Raw genomic sequence first — 21,280 nt, 5'->3', positions numbered from 1 at the left:
GGGTATAAGAAGCAATTGGAAGGGAGAAGCACGCAAGGGCAAGCACAAGAACGAGAGCAACAAGAAGTGCGGCAGAGGGGTGAATAGAAGTACATGAGGGAGACTGTTGGAAGACATACGAACTCTCATGGGGTGCTTAACCAAAAAGAACAAGCATTTGTAATGCATTTTGGAGAGTTAGAGGTATTGGCGTTGCAAATGACAATGTGTTTAACCCATGTATTTTGGATTGGAGTGGAGTAATGTATGTGGTGTGGAGTGGAAATATGTGGGTTGAATTCTAATTGTTAGTTGTGAAACTGTGTGTGGTGGAATTGTGTGGTGTGAAGTCGATTTGTGAAGTGAAAATATGTGGCATGCTGTACAGCGGAAATATGTGGATAGTAATTATGTGATATTGAGTGTACTGGAATTATGTGGAGTGGGATTGTGAGTCAGAGTATAATTATGTGGAATGGAATTTTGTGCTGTGGAAGTATGTATCTGCAAAATGAAAAAAAAGCACTAATGTAAGAGACAGGACATTAACTATGTCCCGGTGCGTAATAGACTTGCATTTGGTGATGCAGCGCGCGCATCAAAAATCGTTTTATTTATTGATATGTTTATTTAAATCTAATCTGCCAAAATCCATAGTTTACTAACCCCCACCCTACCCCTCCCCCACCGCACTTCAGTGCCCGGCAGCACTCCCAATACGGGCCGCTACTGTGGAAGAGGGGTTTTAATTTAGCTCTTTTGCGCATTGGCAGACAGTGGAGGGTTGTCAAGCAGGCTGAGACAGACCGATACCTGTCTTTACTGCAGCTCACCTTGTCTGCTGCATTTTGTAGCACTTGGAGGCAGGTGAGCACGTAGTCCACCTTGCTCACATTAAGTGCATTACTATAGTTAGCATCTGGACTATGGGTCTTCTCCAGTTCACTGGTATCCATCAGAACAGCCTTTTTAACAGTTCAAGGACAGGGAGGAATGCACTGATTCTTTGTGCAGGTGGTTGCAGATGCTGACCACTGTCACCCGTTTATGGGTACGAAGACTTATTCTACATCATAAGACTTTGCCCACGGAGGAAGAAAGAGAAAGGCAGACAATGGAAAAAAGAGAAATGTGAAGATAAGAAAACCGGGCCTAAGATAGTAAGAAGGGATGAATGATGTGAGCATGAGATATTAAGAGAACAGTGATGGAAGAAAGAGCAATGAAGTGCAATCCAAACAAGGCAGCGTTGATATTCAGCAACCCCCAGATTTCAATAACACCAGTGTCAAGCTCCTAAGAATAGCTTTGAGCTCCTGAACTTATCTTTTTTGTACAGACTAAGCACTTTAGTTATCATTGGATTTGTCCTATCTCAAAGTTCCCACTCAGATAGCAAACACTGGCAAGCTAGCTTGTCGAGGGCCCTATATTATTGTAGCCAACAGCGGCAGGCACAGGTAAGTGCGGTGAGGTGGGCCGGGGGGGAGTCGACAGAATAGGTATTATGTATTATTTATTTAACTATGCCTATTCTGTCGTATGTCGACTTCAGCCCATCCAACCCCGCCCGACCCCACTCCGTCCCTGCTCCGTACCTGCTCCGCCCCGCCGTGCTTACCTGTGCCGGCTGCCGCTGATTGTAGCACACCAGGATGATTTTTCCAAATTTTGCTGCTCATAGGCAGATAAAAGAATTGGAAAAAGGAACTGAGAGAGGGGGAGGATTGGCACAGAGCCATGTTAAGGCACAGGCAATTACCTAGGCCCCACCTTGAAAAGTCCCTCTACTGGTAAAGTTATCTTTCTTTCTCAAACCTATATCTCTTACTCAATTTCAACCTCTCTCCTGGGCTCTCCTTACTGCTACCTCTGACTCAGTCTTTTTCAACCTATCCTGACCTCACCTCTATGCACATTTCTATACTCAACTTTTCCCTCCTCACCTGGCTATCTCTCTCTCTCTCTCTCTCTCTCTCTCTCTCTCTTTTTCTCTATCTGACCTCACTTCCTGCCTGTCTCTCTCTCTCGTTTTCTCTCTCTGGCTTCTGCCTAACGCCCTATAACTTACTAGTTCACATCACAGCCTACAGTTCCTTGGAACAGTCGCTGTGCAATACATCATTGATGCAGGCCTACACATTGCAAGTCCTCATTGATGGCATCCTCGATGACAAGGCAGGACTCCGCATGACAGCCCTGTAGTTTCTTCAGAACCGCGGGGCCCAGCCTGCCCTCACAACTTGTGTGAGCAGTTTTGAGATGCCATTTTGACCTGGCATAATAAACGTTTTGCCAGGCCCATATCCTCCTTTTTTAATACATATAAGTCACCCTTTGGGTAGGTACAGGACAGCAGCGAGGGCAGTGTACAATTTATATAAAAAGTCGGACTTTTAAGGTGTACGTGTCCTGGTAGTGCATGGCCTATCTCCCCATAGGATAACAATGGAGTTACCTTATCAAATGTAACAAGCTGTAACGTCCAAATGGGAACAGGTGACTCCTTCATGGTTTATGCCTTTGAAATTGTAATGAAAAGCCTTAAATTATGGTGAAGTCAGATTTTAACTTACAATTTAGAAAATGCAACTTTTAGAAAGTTTCCATTTTCCTGTCTTAACCATTTGGTGCCTTCAGACTGCTTCTGGGTCACATTCCAGTGTGTAGTTGACAGTTAGGCTTTGTGTATTCATCCTAGACAGCCACACACAATAGAGAATTTAGTTGTGCCTGGATGGCCCATCAGTGGGCAGGATGGGAGGGAGGAACTGGGCACAGCCCCACTTACACTTGAATAAACTGGACCCGGCATCCACACAAAGGACTGTCTAGAGCCAAGGCAAAGATGGCAGGTCACCTGTGCACTTAAAAGGCATGCCTCTAGAAGATTCTCCCACTTCAAAGGCAGAACTGGGTATACATTGTGGATGTCAGGCCCCAACACTTTAGGACCCATGGATACTCTGGCATGAAGAATGACCGTAGTGCTACTAAAAGGGCTGCCACTGTGCTACACTGCTGCTCTGAAGATCTGCTGGCCTGCTGTGCTGACCTGCTGCCCTCTTGCCTGGGTGAGAAGGACTGGACCTCCATCTGTTGAACCCAGGACACCAGACTGACTCCAAGGGCTAGCTGGCTGGTCTACTGACTTGAGCATCAGGGACAGTAGGCTCCAACAACCTCAACCCCAGCACTTGAACTTTACCATCTGTGAGTGGTGTCCCCTTGGTCCTGGACCATAGGGAGTGGGACTAAGGTGCTGTGCCAGCCTCTGAGGATCCAGTGGAACCAAAGCATCTCCTTTGCTGCACGGCGCAACCCTGAACAGAACAGATGCATCGCAACAACTGTGTGGCTCTTTTCAGGAACAAAAACTCTCATCCCAGCCCGCCACCTCTTCGGCACCCCTACTGCGTGATGCATCCTCGGCACAGGCTCTCTAATTCTTCATTGACGGCAGCCTTAACGACAACACTGGACTCTGCATTGTAGCTCCTCTGAGCCATCGCATCGCGCTGAATGCCCAAACCATTCTCGCCGAAGGAATTTGCATTGCAAACCATTGTCAACCAGGTCCTCAACGATGATGCTGGCCCTTGCATTTCAGCCTCGTCACATCACAGAACCAACATATTGCTTCATCTGCATATTGCACCTTTTCCATGGACCTTCACAGCGTACCACAAACCAAGATTAAAGGTACTTTGTTCAGCGGGTCTAACTGGGTCCCTGTAGCCGACCCGCACAACATCGCGGTCGGTTGGAACTTCTGACTTTGTTCCGGTCCAGCACCACAGATGTCCGCAGTTGGCACTTTGTGCTTTTTGGTGCTACTTTCACTGAAATATTTTAAAACGTGCATATCTCCTGTTCGACTAAATAGATTTTTGTCATTTTGATTTTGTTTTTGTTTTATTTATTAAAAATTATTCTTTTTATAATCAATTGTACGATCCTTTTTGTGTGGTGTTTTCACTTTATTACTGTTTGAAAGGATGCACAAATAGTTTCCACATTGCCTTCAAGTTAAGCCTGACTGCTTTGTTTCAAGCTACCAGAGGGTTGAGCACAGATTAATTTGGGGTTTGCTTGTGCCTCAGCCTGACAATGATTGTGGTTCCTGCTGGAGTAGGGTTTCACCCCCCTCAACCAGTAACCCAATTTCTTACACTGCCTGAGTAGGGTTTCACCCCACTCAACCCGTAACCCAATTTCCAACAATATTTGAGGTTGCTTCTGTTTTATTTGCTTATAATCTGGTGTAAGGAATTTAAGGGAACAAGGTCAAGTTGAATAAGAAGAGAGGTCTTGTTTGCCATTTTGAAAGTTAGGAGGGAGGGTGTAAGACTTGAAGGGCTGAGTCGGCAATGCTGTGAGCGCAATATAAGTGGTTTTATGTTTTTGTTTTATTTTACTTTCCCTCATCTGTCGTCTGTCCACTTCCCCACCAGCCCCTGTCTCGCCCCACTGCTGTTAGCTGTGCTGGCCGTACCTGTATTAGAGACAAGCACTGGCGCTATTGGTACAATCTATCTATTCTCACACCAATATCTCTGGACGGTCCTCTCCAAATTAGGCCTGAAATAATAATGAGATTGAATGCTGCGTAATGGTATATGCGGCATGATTGTGTCTAGTGTAGAAGTGCCACTTCTAGAAGTTGGCATATTTGTGTAATTTGTGTCTGGCGCGTGATTGGCTGAGGCTGGCTGGTGAGCTGGCTCCAAGAGTCTGGGAGGGTCTGCCCCGGTGGTGAATGGAGTGTTTAACATGCTGATATGAGGGGGAGCATGGGCCTGCTTGTGGATTGACCGTCTGGTTTGAGGGTCCTGAATGAGGCTGGGTTTTCCCCACACAATGCTGGCTCCACCCCCTGGGGTGCGTCTGATGTCCCTAGCCTGGCCAATGAAAGGAATTCCCTATAACCAGTTCTAGCTGGTTCTCACACTGCCTGCACCCTGCTAGACAAAGGATTTCTCTGTATAAAAAGGGTCTGTGTCCTCTTACAAAATGTTCTTGTTTCTGACTTGAATCCTGCCAGGGGCGTGCTGCTGCTTGGGCCCAGGGGAAGGCTTGCCTCCCTGGGCCCTGCCCAGCCCCTGGATGTTTGATGGACCCTGTGCTGGGACCCCTCTGCTTTGCCTGGGGGACTGGAGGACTTTTCCTTGCTGATGAGCTGGTTTCTCCAAATCTTGGCCCCAGGATTTGTGCTGACCTGTATGCCCCTAGCGCTGGGGAGCACTTTATTTTTATTCTAGGGCCTGGGAGCGCTGTTTATTCTCCTTAGCGCTTGGGAGTGCTTTATTTTAGCTGGACTGTGTGGTTCCTGAGCGCTTTATTCGTATTTCTAGCGCTGAGAAAGCTGCATTTGCCCCAGCGCCTGGAAGCGCTTATTTTAACTATGCCCGTATTTCCGACCTTCTTTTTAACAGAGGAGCCGGTGCCCACCCGGCATTTGCTGCTCTGTTCCCCCCGCCACAGAGAGCCCGAAGAAGCCTGCTCCTGGCCGCTGTAGCGTGACCAGGAAGTCAAGCACGATTGCGAGGGACATGGGCGGGGCTTCTCGGACGGAAGGAAGCTCCGCGAGAGAGGAAGCGAGGAGGAGAGGCTGGCCGAATCCTGGCCACCTGCGGCCGGGGGCTCCCGTGACGTAGGGAGAGCCCTGGGGCCGCCAACGGAAAAGAGCCTGTGTTGCGGGGCTCCCCTGTGCTGGAGGGAGCCCCGGTCGAGGAGTCAGCCTTCTACCAAGTCCCGGTCCCGACATGGGGGACCGGGCAAAGCCTGGTGCGCAGCCGTCAAGAAGTCGCGCCGAAGAGACCGGTGAGTGGTTCCCGGTATTGGTAGTGGCAGAAGGGGGGCGTCGGGGCACAGTGCTGGTGCCCCCCCCCCCCAGTGTGCTCTATCTCCGTGGGAGGGCACTTGTGATGCAGAACCCGGGAGAGGCTCTTGGGCATTTGTGGATTCAGAGTCCCCCGAGCGGGGACTCCAACGTTCCAGGCATTCTTTGTGTTAAAGAGCCCACGAGAGGCTCTGACGGCATTACGTTGTTCTTGAGCCCTGAGAGGCTCCATCCAGGCGGCATTTCTTTGTTAGAGCCGCAAAGGCTCCCCGTGGACATTTGTGATTAAGAGCCCAGCGAGGCTCCGGCCTGGGGCATTGTTGATATTGGGCCCCGAGGCTCCAGGGCCCCACAGCTGTTGTAGATAGGCTCGAGGGGGCATATTTGTTTTACGAGCCCTGGGAGGCTCTTGAGGGCCATTTTGTTTTGGAGCCCAGAGAGGCTCCAGGGCCCCAATTATTGATTCCCAGCTGCCCAGCAATTAGTGGGCAGCTGCACCGTTTAGGACCCTGACTATTGGGACACAGGGCGTTCTAGCCCCAACAAGGCCAGTTGGCCTAGGGACTGCCACAGGTAGTGGCTTATGTACGTTATGCACAATGTGATGTGGTGCTAGGAAATGTAATGCATTTAATATGATTACGCACCTTGATCTTACACCTCTGAATGTTTTTAGGCATCATGTGTTTTTGCGCTATTGAGTTGTGGTCTGGCACCTCTGAATGTTTTTATGCATCATGTGTCTTCCTTGATTTTACACCTCTGAATTTGTTGGTTTATGCATCATGTGTTTTTCCTTCCCTGCACCTCTGAATGCGTTTTTGATGCATCATGTGCCTTGTTATTACACTGCTGAATGTATGTTTTATGCATCATGTGTTTTCCTTCCCTACACCTCTGAATGTTATGATGCATCATGTGTAATGTGTTCTTGCTGATACCCCTAATTGTATTGTGATACTTAGGTGGTTGTTCTTTCTAGTACAGGTGGTCCTAGTGAGGTCCTGGTTCCATGCGTGACACTCTCCTAAGGTGGTTAAGGTTGCGTAGGTGGTACTTACCTGTTACCAGTAGTTACTGGTTGTGATTTATAACTGTTATTTTGTGCTATACTTATTCTAAGTTCTAGAAGTACTATTTCTACTAAGTGTTGATTCTGACAGTGGCCCATGTGGCCCTGTCCTGGTGTAAATAATCCCTTGTGAATATTGCCCGTGCCAGTTGGCACAATGTACATGTGTGATTTCTATCTGATGTGTTTTGACAATACAGAAGTTATTTTTATATAACCTTGTGTGGAGTTCCTTTTGTGGTGTGCCTAGGATGTTGTTGCTGGTGTGTGCTTGCGCAAATGCTTTACACATTGCCTCCGCGATAAGCCTGTCTGCTCGTGCAAAGCTACCAAGGGGGTGAGCAGGGGTTATCTTGGCGTGTGACTCCCTTGCCCTGACTAGAATGGTGGTTTCTGCCTAGCTTTGGCGTCAGCCTTAGCCAACCAGAGATAGCCAGTTCTAACAGGCCCTATTGTAAGAGCTCGGTCTTGCGTGAGCAACCACTCTATATTCATAGCCGTTTTTGTGTTTCTCTTGACGCATCATATTGGTTTTGTGCATGTCCATACCCAATGATAATGCCAGGCTACCCTTAGAAAATCTCACCTATGCTCGCTGTTGTCACAGAACAATTTAAATTAATTAGCCTGGTTTGCCCAATGCCTTCTGGTGTAACCAGATGGATGCAGCTACCAAAGAGGCAGCTAAACGATACTTCGGGGAGGAGTTGGTGGTAAGGCAGAAAGAAAGAGCCTCTCTGGGCTAGAGACTGCAACACCAGAAAGGAATCAAGAACATTAATTTTCCCAAAGGCATCTTTACCCACTCAATATTTTCAGAAACAGACTGGGACTGGGATACATAGAATAATGAAAGTGCAAGTCCAGAACACTGGATATCAGAGTCTCTTCCCCTGGAGCTGGGTGACACGGATGCCTAGGCAGGGAGGCAGTGAGATAGGTAGATACCGACCCTAGCAGAGAGAAACAGAATTTTGAACAAGAAAATACTCACACAACCGAGGTTAGGGAAGGTTGTATTAAATGCATCACGCTTAAAGGAACCTACAACAAGCATTCAACACACTGCTAACTGAGACATCCACCTGAGGCCACGTCAATGGAAGACTTCCTGGCTGCTTATATAAACTACTGACATAACATAAAGCTGACCGGTTCTCTTTTAGTTCATTAGCCTGCAGCTAGTTCTACCTCTGTGTCAGTATATCAAGTGCACTTATCAGACAATTGTAATACTGACTGCAAGCATAAAGATTTATGTAACACTATCCACCTCAAGGGATGGACAGGAACTTACGGAAAGCGGAGGCGTGCCTTCATCCTCCACAGTAACAACCAGCCGATAGAAGCTCTGCTCTTCGCGATTGGGAGGAGATGGCCTGGTGGAGATCTCACCAGTGGTGCGGTCCATACGGAAGGTGAGAGCCTCATTGCCCTGGACGATGTAGTAGGAGAGGACTTTGTTGAGACCAATATCTCTGTCAGTTGCTTGAACCCGAACCACTAAAGTTCCTCCACCAACATTCTGAAAACCAGGAGAAAAAATGTTACTTAGGGTAAAGAAGTGTCTGTATTTGGCAATAGACCGTATGTGAAATTCAAAGAATCTTATTTATAGTTACAAACGCAGTATTTTAATGCATTATGCAGTCAATTAGTAATTGCATTAGGTATACAATTAGCATTCTATACTAGGTAGCAGAGATGCACAGTACTCTAAATTCTGACTGCTCACTTTAACATTAACGTGTTTTTATACATATAGTGCTAGCTGCCAGAGTTGTGCCACAACAATGTTGTATGTATACGCTTCAGCCATTTCCCCCTCTTCGTGTCAAGGACCTAAGAACAATTTTGAATATTTACTTGTGCTTAAATTTGTATCAGTGTTGACAAGGATGAACAAGAACATACAAGAGACCGGTGGTAGAAGGAAGAAGCATGGAATGGCGTCGCGCCCTGGCAGCCTTAGTATTTTGACAATCCTGGAATCCACATTGTCTGTGGCAAGTTCCTAGAAAGTCTTTGGGCCGTTGAATTTATTTATTTAATAATGTGTCTGATTTCACCCGCATATTGAAGGGGCATTTAGTTGTGTTACACATGCAAGCAGAGTGCAAAGCCATACCTCATTTATGCTGACGTTGTAGCCAAGCGGTCGCTCAATGATCGGCGGGTTGTCATTCACATCAAGGACATTGATGGTCACTGCGTGCTGGGTTCTGCGTGGAGGAGAACCACTGTCGGAAGCTTGGACCTACAATTGCATCAAGAAATATTATCACTATTTTTCTATCACCAACTTCTTGTATTGAGACTATACAGTACAGTAATATAAAAACTGTTTAATACATTGTCAGGATTCCGAAAAGTTTGATTTAATCTGGGGAAAGTACATGGGCCCACAGTTGTTTAACATTCACGTTTTTATACAAATGTAATGAGGTGCAACAGTCAGTCCTATGAAACCTCATTCAACTTCGTAAATTCTAAAACACACAATAACCAGGTTTTTAAAGTACGGGGCTTTAGGTAACAATTCTATTGCTCACAGAGCCAATGTAAGCAATAAAATAAAATTGTTGCATTCCACAATTGTACTGATTTTCATCTTTAAGCTTAGCATTTGGTTAGGTTTGACTATCACTAAGTAAAAAGACCACTGGAGTTTGCCATTTTAAACTGATGGATCTGAGAGGCCTATTACAGATGTAATATTTGAAATTACACTTGATTGCATAATCCTGCACTGTGGGAATTAATACACTATCAAGAGTATCTACCAGTCCAGCTGATAAAGGAAACACACAACCAGGAGGACCCTGCTGTTCCTGCACACTGTCAAATAAATGCCACTGGTAGGCACGTTGTCCTTACCCTCAGTACATATTGATCCAGCAACTCCCTATCCAACGACTTAACCAAAATGATCTCTCCATATGTGTTGTTAGTTGTGAGAATCTCAAAGGTTCCATTAACGTTCCCTGCTATCAGTGAAAAGGTCACCTGCAAAAAAGATAAACAGAATTTAAGAAACACAAAAAATGTTAGACGGGGAGGGTGGGAGAAATAGAGGCAATAAATAAGAGGTATGCAAACGAATAAATGTAACTGAAACACTAGCAAAAATGTAAGTTGGAGACGATGAGGAAGAAAAATAAATCGCAGCAAGAGATAAAGCAAAAATTTTAGAAAATTAATTAAGACAAGTCAAGTCAGTGATTAGGAATGCTAAGTTAGACAAAGAAAACACATTTTAGAAACCCATACAACACTGTGGGAGGAAATAATTTTTGAGATATCTATTCGCCAATAGGTAAGAGGGATACAATGTTAAGCAAGGTGGAATAGACCACATTATGTGAAAAGCTCAGAACAATATCATGTGTGTTCTGTGATCAATCACGTACAACAAGCAGAGTTGTCTCACTGGATACCCACAATGTCCTCCTACCACCGATTGTCCTTCTCATCCAAATGATTATTTCTGTACGTCTACAACTACATGCACAGTGGCACGCATTGTAAAATGTTCGAAATCAAAATCTGTTCCATTACATTTGAATTAATAGTATTCACCAGCAATTTTACAGAAAAACGACAATGAGTACAATAATGCAAATATCAATTGATTTAAACAATAAAATAAATCACCATAATTTTAAATGTCTTTTTACAATATTTGTTTATTACAAATTTCAGGATAAGGTACATATATAAAACTTAGTCTCATTATATGGAGTTTTTTGGAAGAAACCAGCAATCGTAACTTTATTCAGCCTCTCAGTGGACAGCCACCTGGTTTATCAACAGAAGGCTGCACCTTAGAGAGAATATTTAAATCATCTTCTAAACACAATTTAGAAGGGATAGGGACAAGTAGGGAAATGTGTACCCCACTTGCAAGAAATTGGGTCATTGGTTGAGAAGGGTGGAAGCCCCACTCATGTAGCAACCTTATTCATTGTCAGGGGGAAGCACGGAAATGACTAAATTAACCTGTGCTTAACCCTCTGAGATCTTGGTACAATAGCAGGCAGGCTTAACTTAGAGTAAAAATGAAAACATTTTATGCAACACACAAACAGTAATAAAATAAAAACATAATACAAGAAATATTTCAAACTAATTTGGAAAAATAGAGTACATTTGAATACATAAAATGATACCAGAACAATACACATCAAATCAGTAGAACTGGAGATACTTAACTTCAAAAGTTTTTTTAAAAATACAAACTTTATTTGGTTTGACATAAAATTCCAGCTGACATTGGTACATCTTATACTTCATCTTATACTTCATCGATCAGGATCGTAATTGACCAATTCGTTATACAGCTGATACAGAAGTAAATTAAAAGGAATAGTGATCACTACAATTTTCATAATTTCCCACCCCTCTCTGAGCAACCCCAGGGGCGTAGGATCATTAGTGTTTGATTCTGGATCTACTGTATGTGCCCAAGTTCTTGAGTTTAAACAGCCTACCCATAACCGCCCCTCCCTCCCCTCCCCTCAGACGTGTCACTCGCATACAAATCCCTGGCTTGCAATACCCTACTACTCCAGTTTAGGGTGCGCATTAGGACTGAGGCAACTCTACAAGATCCCTCAAACAGTAAGGGCGGGCTTGTGCTGTTGCTATTGTCCCCCTCCCTGGGGCCATGCCATTTTACTAGGGTGTCTGTGTTCTAACCTATTCCTGTCTCTGTGGCCTCAGTTAGCTCTTCAGTAATCTATCTACTCCCTAGCAACCACTTCAGCCTCCCTGGGAAGCACGCAGAGTCAGCTCCACATTCCCTGGTCAGGGTTGTCACTGCTTAGGAGTCTTAACTTCAAAGTTGTTAGTGAAAATAGCACTAAAAAGCAAAATGTGTCACTCAGGGTCATCTGATTGTGCTAGACCGGAGAAAAGTGACAAGTTTAGGCCGCCCCTGATGGTGAACAGATCAGATACAGAGACCAGGTTAGTTCTTCTCCAAGTCCGATACAAAGAGATCCGTTTGCGGTGGAGATAGCCGCGAGGAGCAGAGAAACCATTGTACTGTAGCATGAAGAGCAGACTGTGCCCTGCAGGTGGCGTGGGCTGTCATCACTGTAGCACGAAGTGCAGATCGAGCACTACCAGTCATCCATGGAGGTCGCTGTAGAGCGAACAGCAGGTCTTCACAGGAGCTTCGCCTTGGCGGTGGTCACGGACGGCAGCATCTAGGCGCGAAGGGCCCCGTTTGCAGTCGTGTAGAGCCCAAACTTCAGGATTTCACCTTTTCTTCTTTGGAAGAGTTCAAACTGTTGTCAGGGTCAGGACTTACGAGGGCACTTTTTGGGGATCAGTATCTCACTTAAGCAGAGGCCAGCAGGGCTCAGGCAAGCCGAGTTGCAGGAAGTTAGCTGAGCAGTTGCAGGTAGCCCACTAGAACTTGTTAGGTCCTCGTAGCGCAAATAGGAGGTCAGTCGCCTGACCCTTGGAGTCACTCAGGTTAGCCTGGGATGAAGGTAAGCAGGCCCAGTCTTACTTCTCATCACAGCAAGGCAGTCCTCAAGCAGCAGAGCAGTCCTTCTTCTGTAATGTCCACAGGTCCAGGGGTGTTCTGAAGAGAGGCTCTGGAGGTCCAATATTTGCACCTGGTGCCAGCTTTTGTGTGCAGGACGGACACCCTGTCCTATCTCCACACCAGGTTCAGGAATGTTCTTCCCTTAGCCTGTCAAGGCTTCAAGAAGTTAGGTGACAAAAGGTTGGAGTCATAATATATATATATATATATATATATATATATATATATATATATATATATATATATATATATATATATATATATATATATATATATATATATATATATATATATATATATATCCAACCACGTAAATTCCACGGAACAAACAAAATGAGCCACAACTCACAGCCACTGTTCTTTCAAAGCAATTATTTTCTTTTCTTTTTGAGCACAGATTAAACCAACGCGTTTCGGTAGTTACATCTACCTTGCTCACGGTCGTTTACTTCTGAGGTTACACATTATTTTAAACCACCCAGACTCACCCGGAAAGCATGTGATTTCCATACTTCCTGTTTGTTCTACTACTATGAATTGTGGACTATGTAGTTTTACATTTTCTTTAGTATTATTCCTATCGTAGGTACAAAACTGTATTTCTAGACACCCTGTCTATTTATTCATACCATTAGTGCTGCGCAATCAATTTATACACAGTAGAGTATTGCCCTCCAGTGGGCACACACGCAGCTAATATTTAAATTTCAAAATTTGAGAAAACAGTGGGTGGGGGATAGGGTATGGGGGTCGAGGAGAGACATTTGGAATAGAGAAGTTGGAAATAATTTCTAGTTTACAAATGAATGTACAGTTCCTCCGACTGATTCAGTCCTAGGGGTGTCATGGTTCGAAAATTCAGAATATGTCGAGACTCCTTTTGCCTCAAAAGTTGTTCCCGGTGGCCACCTCGGTCCGACAGGGACATTGTTTCTATTCCCCAAAACTTTAAGAGTTTCCAATTTCCATCGTGATGGCTTTCCATGTGTTTGGCTACCGCGTTGTTCCTGTCCTTGTTGACTGTGGAGCGGACATGTTGCAGGATTCGTAATTTTAATTCACATATGGTGCTCCCTATGTATTTTAACTTACATGGGCACTCTATCATGTAAATTGTGTACTGACTTTTGCAAGTTATTAATTCTTTTGTTTTCCAAGTTTTTTGGTTTGCCATGATTAGTTCTTTTGTGGGTTTGGCAATCTCACACACTTTGCAATTATAACATTTCACGAATCCCTGCGTTTTTAGCCATATGTTCTTTGACTTTTTACTTTGGAAATGGCTGTGGACCAACTGGTCTTTTAAGTTTGTTGCTCTTCTATACGTTATAATTGGGTGAGTCCCCATCCTCTGTCCCACAGTGGGATCTAGTTGTAGTATCTTCCAATTCTTTTTTAAAATCTGAGAGTTTTTTTGGGATTCTTGGCTGTAATCCAATATAAATCAGGTGTGTATAACTGTATAGTTGAGGAAATGGAGGTGTGATTGATTCTTTGCATGACTGACTAGGTGTGTGAGTAACTCCATGGATGAGTGACAGTCTGTGAGTGTCTGTTTACACTGAGTGTATCTAAGGTTATATTAGAGTCTGAAGAGGTTCATCGTATTATCACATGAATTATGTCATCAGTGATGTGATCAGTAATGTCAAATGAGATGTCATCAGTGATGTCATCAGTGATGTCACTGACCATGTCATGAATGATGTAATATGTGACATCATCAGCAGTGGATTGCGGGTGCGCGATATATAGTTATTGCAACTAACTATATATGTGAATTTCTATGGTTTTGTGCGAGTAAATTAAGGTTTTGTAAATGCTAATCCCTAACTATATATGGTCTATAACCTATGGTTTTTTCAGTGAATTTCAATGGTTTTTTAATAGCAAATATCAAAAGCTGTAAAATGTATTCTTTGTTTACGCCCCCCTTGCATACATTATACCTGACGCAGGTATAATGTGGCGCAGGGTTTTAAAAAGTGACCCATCTATCTAGATGCGTCACTTTTTAAATATAGCGCAACGAGGTGCATTTTTTTACACCGCTGGTGCGATGCATCACTTTTCTGTGCGCACTCCTTACGACATTCCAGATGTGTCATATTTAATGTATGACGAATCATGTCGCAAGGAGTTACTTTCTCCTCTCATACCTTTCTGTTCTTTCTTACTCATTCTCCTTTCAATTATCAATGCACTCTATTTCACTTACTCTTTTTCATTTTTTTAAGAATATAGCTCTTTGATGAGAATTGGAGGTAGTTCTGAAAAGAACTTTTGGTTTTCTTCTTTTTCAAAACTGGAACAAAAACAGGGAATGGAAACTGCTCAACAGGAGCAAAAAAAACAAAAAAATTAGGGGTGGGAAGGGCAGCGATGGTTCTCCAATGCTCGAACCATGAGCTGGACACTTTGCTCCCCATAGGTGAGGAGTTGATTGCAGTATCTGCATCTGACGACCCCATGGTTAAATGCAGGTTGAATGTTTGGCACCTGCTCCTGTGATTGCTCCCTCCCAGAAGAAGTTGCTCCTCCGGTTGATGTAGAGGCCCCATCTTTGGGAACCTCTTGTGCCAGAGCCCTGACACTTTCCCTGGCAAAATTCTGGGGGTGCTTCCTCTCCACATGCCGGATCATTGTAAAGTTCCCAAAAGAGTACTTTTTCAAAGGATTACCTCGAGACAGCTCTTCTTTGCAGATCCTGCACTGTACTTTTGGAGCATTAACCTTTTTTAGTCCAGGTGGGATTATAAAAAATTTCCAAATGAAATGCTCCTTAACTTTTCGTTGAGGAGGCTGTTCATTGATGAATTCATTGGAGTCATCCTCACTGCTGGATTGTCTGGCAGCCATTGAAAAACCAAGAAATATCCTGGAGCAAAAAGGCAGGTCTTTCAGTCACAAAAGTGAAAGAAGAAGTGAAGGAAATGGGTGGGGATTTCATTCTTTGTAAAGAAAACTGTTAGCAACCAATGAAAAGTGTTATTTTAAGGTCACATGACCTGACGCGCTTACGCTGCGCGCTCAGGAGCGATTCCGGGTGCGTTTACGCGGCCCGAACGTAGGCGCTTCTGGGGCGCAAACGCACAAACGCGGCGCGAACGTAGGCGCTTCCGAGGGCGCTTACGTTGCGTGCCGAAGTGACGTCAACAAACTTTTACGGAAATGCATAATTATTTTCCTTATCTCTACTGATATATTTATTTTTTATGCAAATTTCAGCACAAAAAAGGAAGGAGAACAGAACGTTTCCTTTGAAAATTGCCCTAGAGATGAACAATGAGAAAATCATTGAACGCATTGACTTGAAATTCATAGACGAATCACGAGACCAAGAACTTCTACAATGTGTAGAATCTGTGGATTTGTTACTTCATTATGAGGACGATAAAATGTGGGAAGTTATGTTCACTCAACAAGAGGACATTTTGGACAGTCAAATATTAGACAGTCTATTAAATATTGAAAAAGAATCAGAAAAATCAGAAGAATAAATTTATATTTAATAATCAAAAATTGTTAGAGTCTTTAATCTTTTTTATATGTAATTCCTAAACTAGTACCAAATTGATTATAATGTAAAGTCAGACTTATAGTATACTGTAAAACTTGTTTATGTTACGTAGTAAATTTCCTCATAGTTACTTCCTTTCTCCAACTATATTATCTCCAATGTGTATTTAACATCTCTTTATCATCTCCTGCCTCCATATTGTTTCGGTCTTCCAGACAGACTATGGAATGAATTCCATATACCACAATAACTTCTGAAACAACTTTCAAGATATCTACAAAGGAGACGGCGTTTATTTATTTTTACACTCTGCATTGGTACCTACATGTTGCTACGTAAATAAAAATTAAAAAAAAAACGAACAATCAATAAACATACAATATTTAAAAAGTCTTTCATTCTTGTTTCCCTATAGTACGCTCCCTGGACCGCTTTCGAGTGCGTGTACCGGGCGCACCCCACGTAAAAAAAACGTTTTTTTTTTAAAACCCCGCGGGGTCCTTTTAAATCCTCCACATCAAACCTAGGGGGTCAGGGAGGATCTACTATGCCCCCTTATGGTCATTTGCCCCTTCGTTTTGGCCTCCTCTTGTCTCTCGATCCTACCGAGAGACAAGATGGCGGCCGCTATGGACTGTTTAGAATGTTGACAGACACCGGAGAGCCAATCAGCTTCGCTTCGCAAAGCTCCGTTACGCGAAAAGTACGCGAACTGGTTCGCTATCCAGGACGCTGTCAGAGATATATCTGTTTTTTTAAACGTTAATTTCTCAAAATCCACTGGAGCACATATATTGAGACCCAGCAAAGGCACATCGGGCTAACAGTCCCTACAATTTTGCCAAGTTTCGTGTAAATCCATTCAGCCGTTCGAGCTAAAAGTGAGGCCAAACGCCCTATGGTAAAATGAATGGGAAAAACGCGTTTTGGGACCCCCCTTTTTTCTCGCCCCCCCCCTTGACGAAACCCCCCCAAATTTTCAGGGGCTGATCAGAAACAAAATGTGCCATTTTCCTGAAAATTTCAGCCGATTCCGTCCACAAACGCCAAAGTTATTAGACATAGAATTTTCAAAAGTTCCATAGAGAAAAAATCCTAACTATATATACCTACTGGCGACCGCCAGTAGGTAATATATATATATATATATATATATATATATAAATATATTTATATATGTTAGTTATACTTAGAACCTAGTTTCCACAGGAAAAGCGTTTTTTCTTTTGCCAATATCTTTAGCGCCGTTTGACGAATCTTTGCAAAATCTTCAAAACTAATGGGTCGGCCCTCTCAGTTTCTCTGTTGAAAGTTTTGGGGTGATTCGTGAAGCAGGGGCGGAGACAATAGGGGGGTCCCAAAGCGCGTTTTCTCCATGTTAATTTCCATAGGAAATTTTGGATCAGGCTACAGCCCGAACTGCTGAACAGAAGTACACCAAATTTGTCAAAAAGGTAGCTCTTGGTCCAGAAAGCGGCCTTTTTTTTAAATGGTGTAAATTCATTCAGTAGTTTTTGAAATATAAAAAAAAAAAGAAATATAGATATCTAGGCGGAGCCTAATCAGCACAAGCTTCATACTAATTGGCAGCAAACACCAGGAAGTGTTGGCAGCCATCTTGTGCCTCGCATCAAGTGAAAATCAAAAAGGTGAGACATACATTGCAAACAAGAAAAGGGGGCAGGATCAAAACACCCTGACCCCCCAGGACTGCCCAAAATAAGCATTTTTTCCCAATTTTGGGGCGGGGTTGTGCCGGTGCGCGAATCTGTCAGAAAAATTTTAAAACAAACGTTTTTAAAAGCTCCCGGTTGGGCCAGGTCCTGGGGGAAATTTGATATATGTAGCCCCACCTCCCTGGGGCTTTCTGATTTGTTCGCGGGGGCACAGGCCCCCTGCAGCCCCAGGGACCGCCACCTCCCGGGGCTTATTTAATTGGATGGGGGCTCCCAGGCTCCCTCCTGCAGCCCCGGGGACCGCTACCTCCCCGGGGCTTAAATTATTATAAAATAGGTACACTGCCCCGGGGACACCAGGACATTGCTGTTTGCTATGGTTTTTGGAAGTGAGAGCAGGAAACTTGCTCTTGCTTCCAAAAACTAAAGCATATTGCTTTTGCCCAGGGGGAGCTGCATGGCAGCAGTTCCCCTTGTGTAAAAGCAATGCCGGCTCCCACAGGAGATGGAGAGCTGGCGGGACCGTGGTGGCATTGGGGCTCCCCTCATGGTCCCCAATGCTAAGGGCCGGCCCAGGGTATGGGGTCCCCGGGCCAGAGGTAGCCCAGGGGAGGGGGCCATGCAGCCCCCCTCTCGCAAAACATATATTTTTCTTTAAACAAGGCCAGGCCCCCTGATATGTGGTCCCCGGGACTAATAGTGGCCCAGGGCAGGGGGGGCACTTGGCCCCTTCTGTTTTTTCAATTTTTTTTTTTTTTTTTTGGAAAACTTTATTGACAAATTGGCGCAGAAGTTATTTTCAACATTTTCATTGCTTGCATCTGGTACATATTGTTTCATTATGGCTGTGTAGATGGTTAAGTGACAGGATAGAACGGCGTACAAGGTTAATGTTCACAATGTACAAAAAGGAAAGAGTTACATAGAATTCCTTATAGAAGCATATAGTTCAACATTCCATAGTCTGTTCCAGTTCGTATTTCGTCCACCTATTATAAACTGCAGTTAGTTTTGAGTGACTTCTACGTATGGAAGGAAAATGATTTCTACAAAAGAACTTAACTAATGTCATCACCACTGCATACAATTGTGCTCTTTCATATAATGGTGTCTTCCACTGCATAGAGCTCATACACTGGTTCAGAGTTTACAGTTGCTGCTCCCTCCACCCCCACACAAATCAGAGATCCTCACATCATTCCGCCCCTCTAATCGTCCTCCTCCTCTGACTCCAGCTCTTCATCCTCCGGCAACGGGTCACATGGTTCCCCCCTATATTTATTCCAAGGTGTCCATACTTTATTCCATTTACGCGGACAGGCCCGCAACATATATACCGCCCGTTCCTTCACCATGAGGAGGTCCATATTTCTAACCCAGCCCGACACTGTCGGCAAGTCCGGAGCACCCCATTTTTGTGCTATGTCCCTTTTTGCCACTGTCATAGCTAATGTGGCCCACAACTGTTCATACTTGTTCAGGTCAGTAGGATCCCAAATGTTTAACAGACATTTGCGGGGCTCAGGCAGGAGTGATATTTCAAGGGCCTGGGAGACTGTTCGCATAATCTGTTTCCATACCTCCTAAAGCAATGGGCAGTCCCATAGTGTGTGAAGCAGCCCCTGAGACAGAAAGGGTGTGGTGTCTTCTGTATCCTGTGCAAAAGTGTTCTGGTATAGTAGGTGGGGTGTAGGATCTTGAGTTGTACCAGCCTTAACCTAGCTGAGATGCCCACCTCCCTCGGTGAGGCCAACGCCTCGTTCCATTCCGTGTCGTCCATATCCCCGAGTTCCCCGGCCCATCGCTCTCGGAGCTTCTATGTGGGGTCCGGCAGGTTATTAATTAGTTTTTTGTATGTAAGGGAGGTTGCCTTCTGTTCCATAAAGTCAGTTAGCAACCTGTCCTCCAGTGGAGAGGATTCCGGGAGTACTGTGTCGGGAGGGATTGCGTGCAGTAGGGCGTGCCGGATTTGCACATACCTGTAAGTTTCAGTGGGCCCCATATCATACTGTTGCCGCAATTGTGAGAATGCGACCACTGAGCCCTTATCCCAAAGGTCTCCTACAACCGAAATTCCTATTTGGTCCCATTGTGCGAAACCCTTACTGGCTCTTAAGTTCCCTAGCGATTTCGTGTCCCACAATGGCGTCATATTCGTAATTTTCCCCTGCCATCCGAGTCGGGACTGCGCTGCATGCCACAGGGACACCGTGTGCAGTGTCGGACCGATCAGTTTACGGGCCCTTGCGCGATTGTATAGCACCGCGAGCATGCCGTCCGTTCCCAACTGTGACCAGTCCGCTTGGTATGCGGGGTCCCCCCGCGGGACGTGGATCCATTGATTTATTATCTTAAGCTGGGAGGTCCAGTAATACAATTGAAGGTTGGGTAGTGCAATCCCTCCCTCGTACCAGCTTTTAACTAATTTATCTTGAGCTATACGAGCTGGGCCATTGTTCCATAGTAGTGCAGATACAAGTGCAGCGACCTGTTGGAAGTAGCGTGGGGCCACCACATAAGGAGTATTCTCCAACACGTAAAGAAATCTAGGGAGAGCCATCATTTTGTATAGTGCTGCTCTTCCAAGGAGGGTTAATGGCAGGGTGGCCCAGTATTTAACGTCTGCACGGAGACGTGCCAGAGGCGGCACCAGATTTGCGTTATAAAAGTCTGTCGCATTAGTGGTGATAATAATGCCCAGGTATTTAAATGAGCCTGACGCCAATTGTAGGGGGCAGTCATCTCGCAGTGTTGGTTCCGGGCCCTTGAGTACGAAGATGATAGATTTGGACCAGTTAAGGGTGTAGCCAGATGCCTTCCCATGCTCGTTGCATAGGGTCAGCAGGGCAGGGATACCTTCGTTGGGGTCGGTCATATAGATCAGCATGTCATCTGCATATAGTGACACTTTGTCTTCCCACCCGTCCTCCCACGTGAGTCCCCGAAACAGTGGTGTTGCCCTAAGTAGGATGGCCAGCGGCTCAAGCACCAGCGCAAAAAGTAGGGGCGATAGCCGGCACCCTTGTCTTGTTCCGCGTCCTAATGGAAAGGGCTGTGAGATGTGACCATTCGCGACCACCTGTGCCATTGGCGACTTGTACAGTAACCGGACCCATGCCATGTATTTCGGTCCGAAGCCCATACGGGCCAGGACTGCGAATAAGTACTCCCACTCCACAAGATCAAACGCCATTTTGGCGTCCAGGGATAGGATGACTGCCTGTTTGGAAAGGAGATGTGCTCTCGCCAGGACCCCATGCACCCTCCGCAAATTCAGTGCTGTGCTCCTATGCGGCATGAATCCCGATTGGTCTGGGTGTATCAGGGTGTGCAAGTGCGCCGTCAGGCGGCTAGCCAGGAGTTTCGCAAGTATCTTCGCTTCAACATTGAGCAGGGAGATAGGTCGGTACGAGGAGCATAGTGTCTGTGGCTTGTCGGGTTTGGGGATAGCCACTATGGTGGCCGTGCGCTGATCCAGAGGGAGTGCGGCCTTAACAAGACTGTCCTTATACATATCCAGTAAGGGTTTGCTCAATAGGGGGGCTGCCACTTTGTACCATTCTATGGGTATCCCATTCGGACCAAGTGCTTTGCCGGATTGCAAAGACTGTATTGCTAATTGGATTTCAGTTTC

At 45.0% G+C, this 21,280-nt stretch overlaps 1 protein-coding gene across 1 annotated transcript in view; it reads right to left on the bottom strand.

The window, feature by feature from the left end:
* The window catches only part of CDH23 (cadherin related 23), a 2,828,172-nt gene that overhangs the window by 742,881 nt on the left and 2,064,011 nt on the right, over window positions 1–21,280 (bottom strand). Inside the window, exons 35-37 of the mRNA XM_086919477.1 lie at window positions 9,771–9,899; window positions 9,022–9,150; window positions 8,191–8,418 (exon numbers count right to left, since the gene is read on the bottom strand). Of these exons, the coding sequence (XP_086775603.1) occupies window positions 8,191–8,418; window positions 9,022–9,150; window positions 9,771–9,899 (486 nt within the window). The remainder of the gene's footprint in view (window positions 1–8,190; window positions 8,419–9,021; window positions 9,151–9,770; window positions 9,900–21,280) is intronic.

This window comes from Lissotriton vulgaris, chromosome 5 (assembly GCF_964263255.1).
Source record: "Lissotriton vulgaris chromosome 5, aLisVul1.2, whole genome shotgun sequence".
NCBI classification, from domain to species: Eukaryota; Metazoa; Chordata; class Amphibia; order Caudata; family Salamandridae; genus Lissotriton; species Lissotriton vulgaris.
This window is presented reverse-complemented; position numbering and strand designations above follow the sequence as displayed.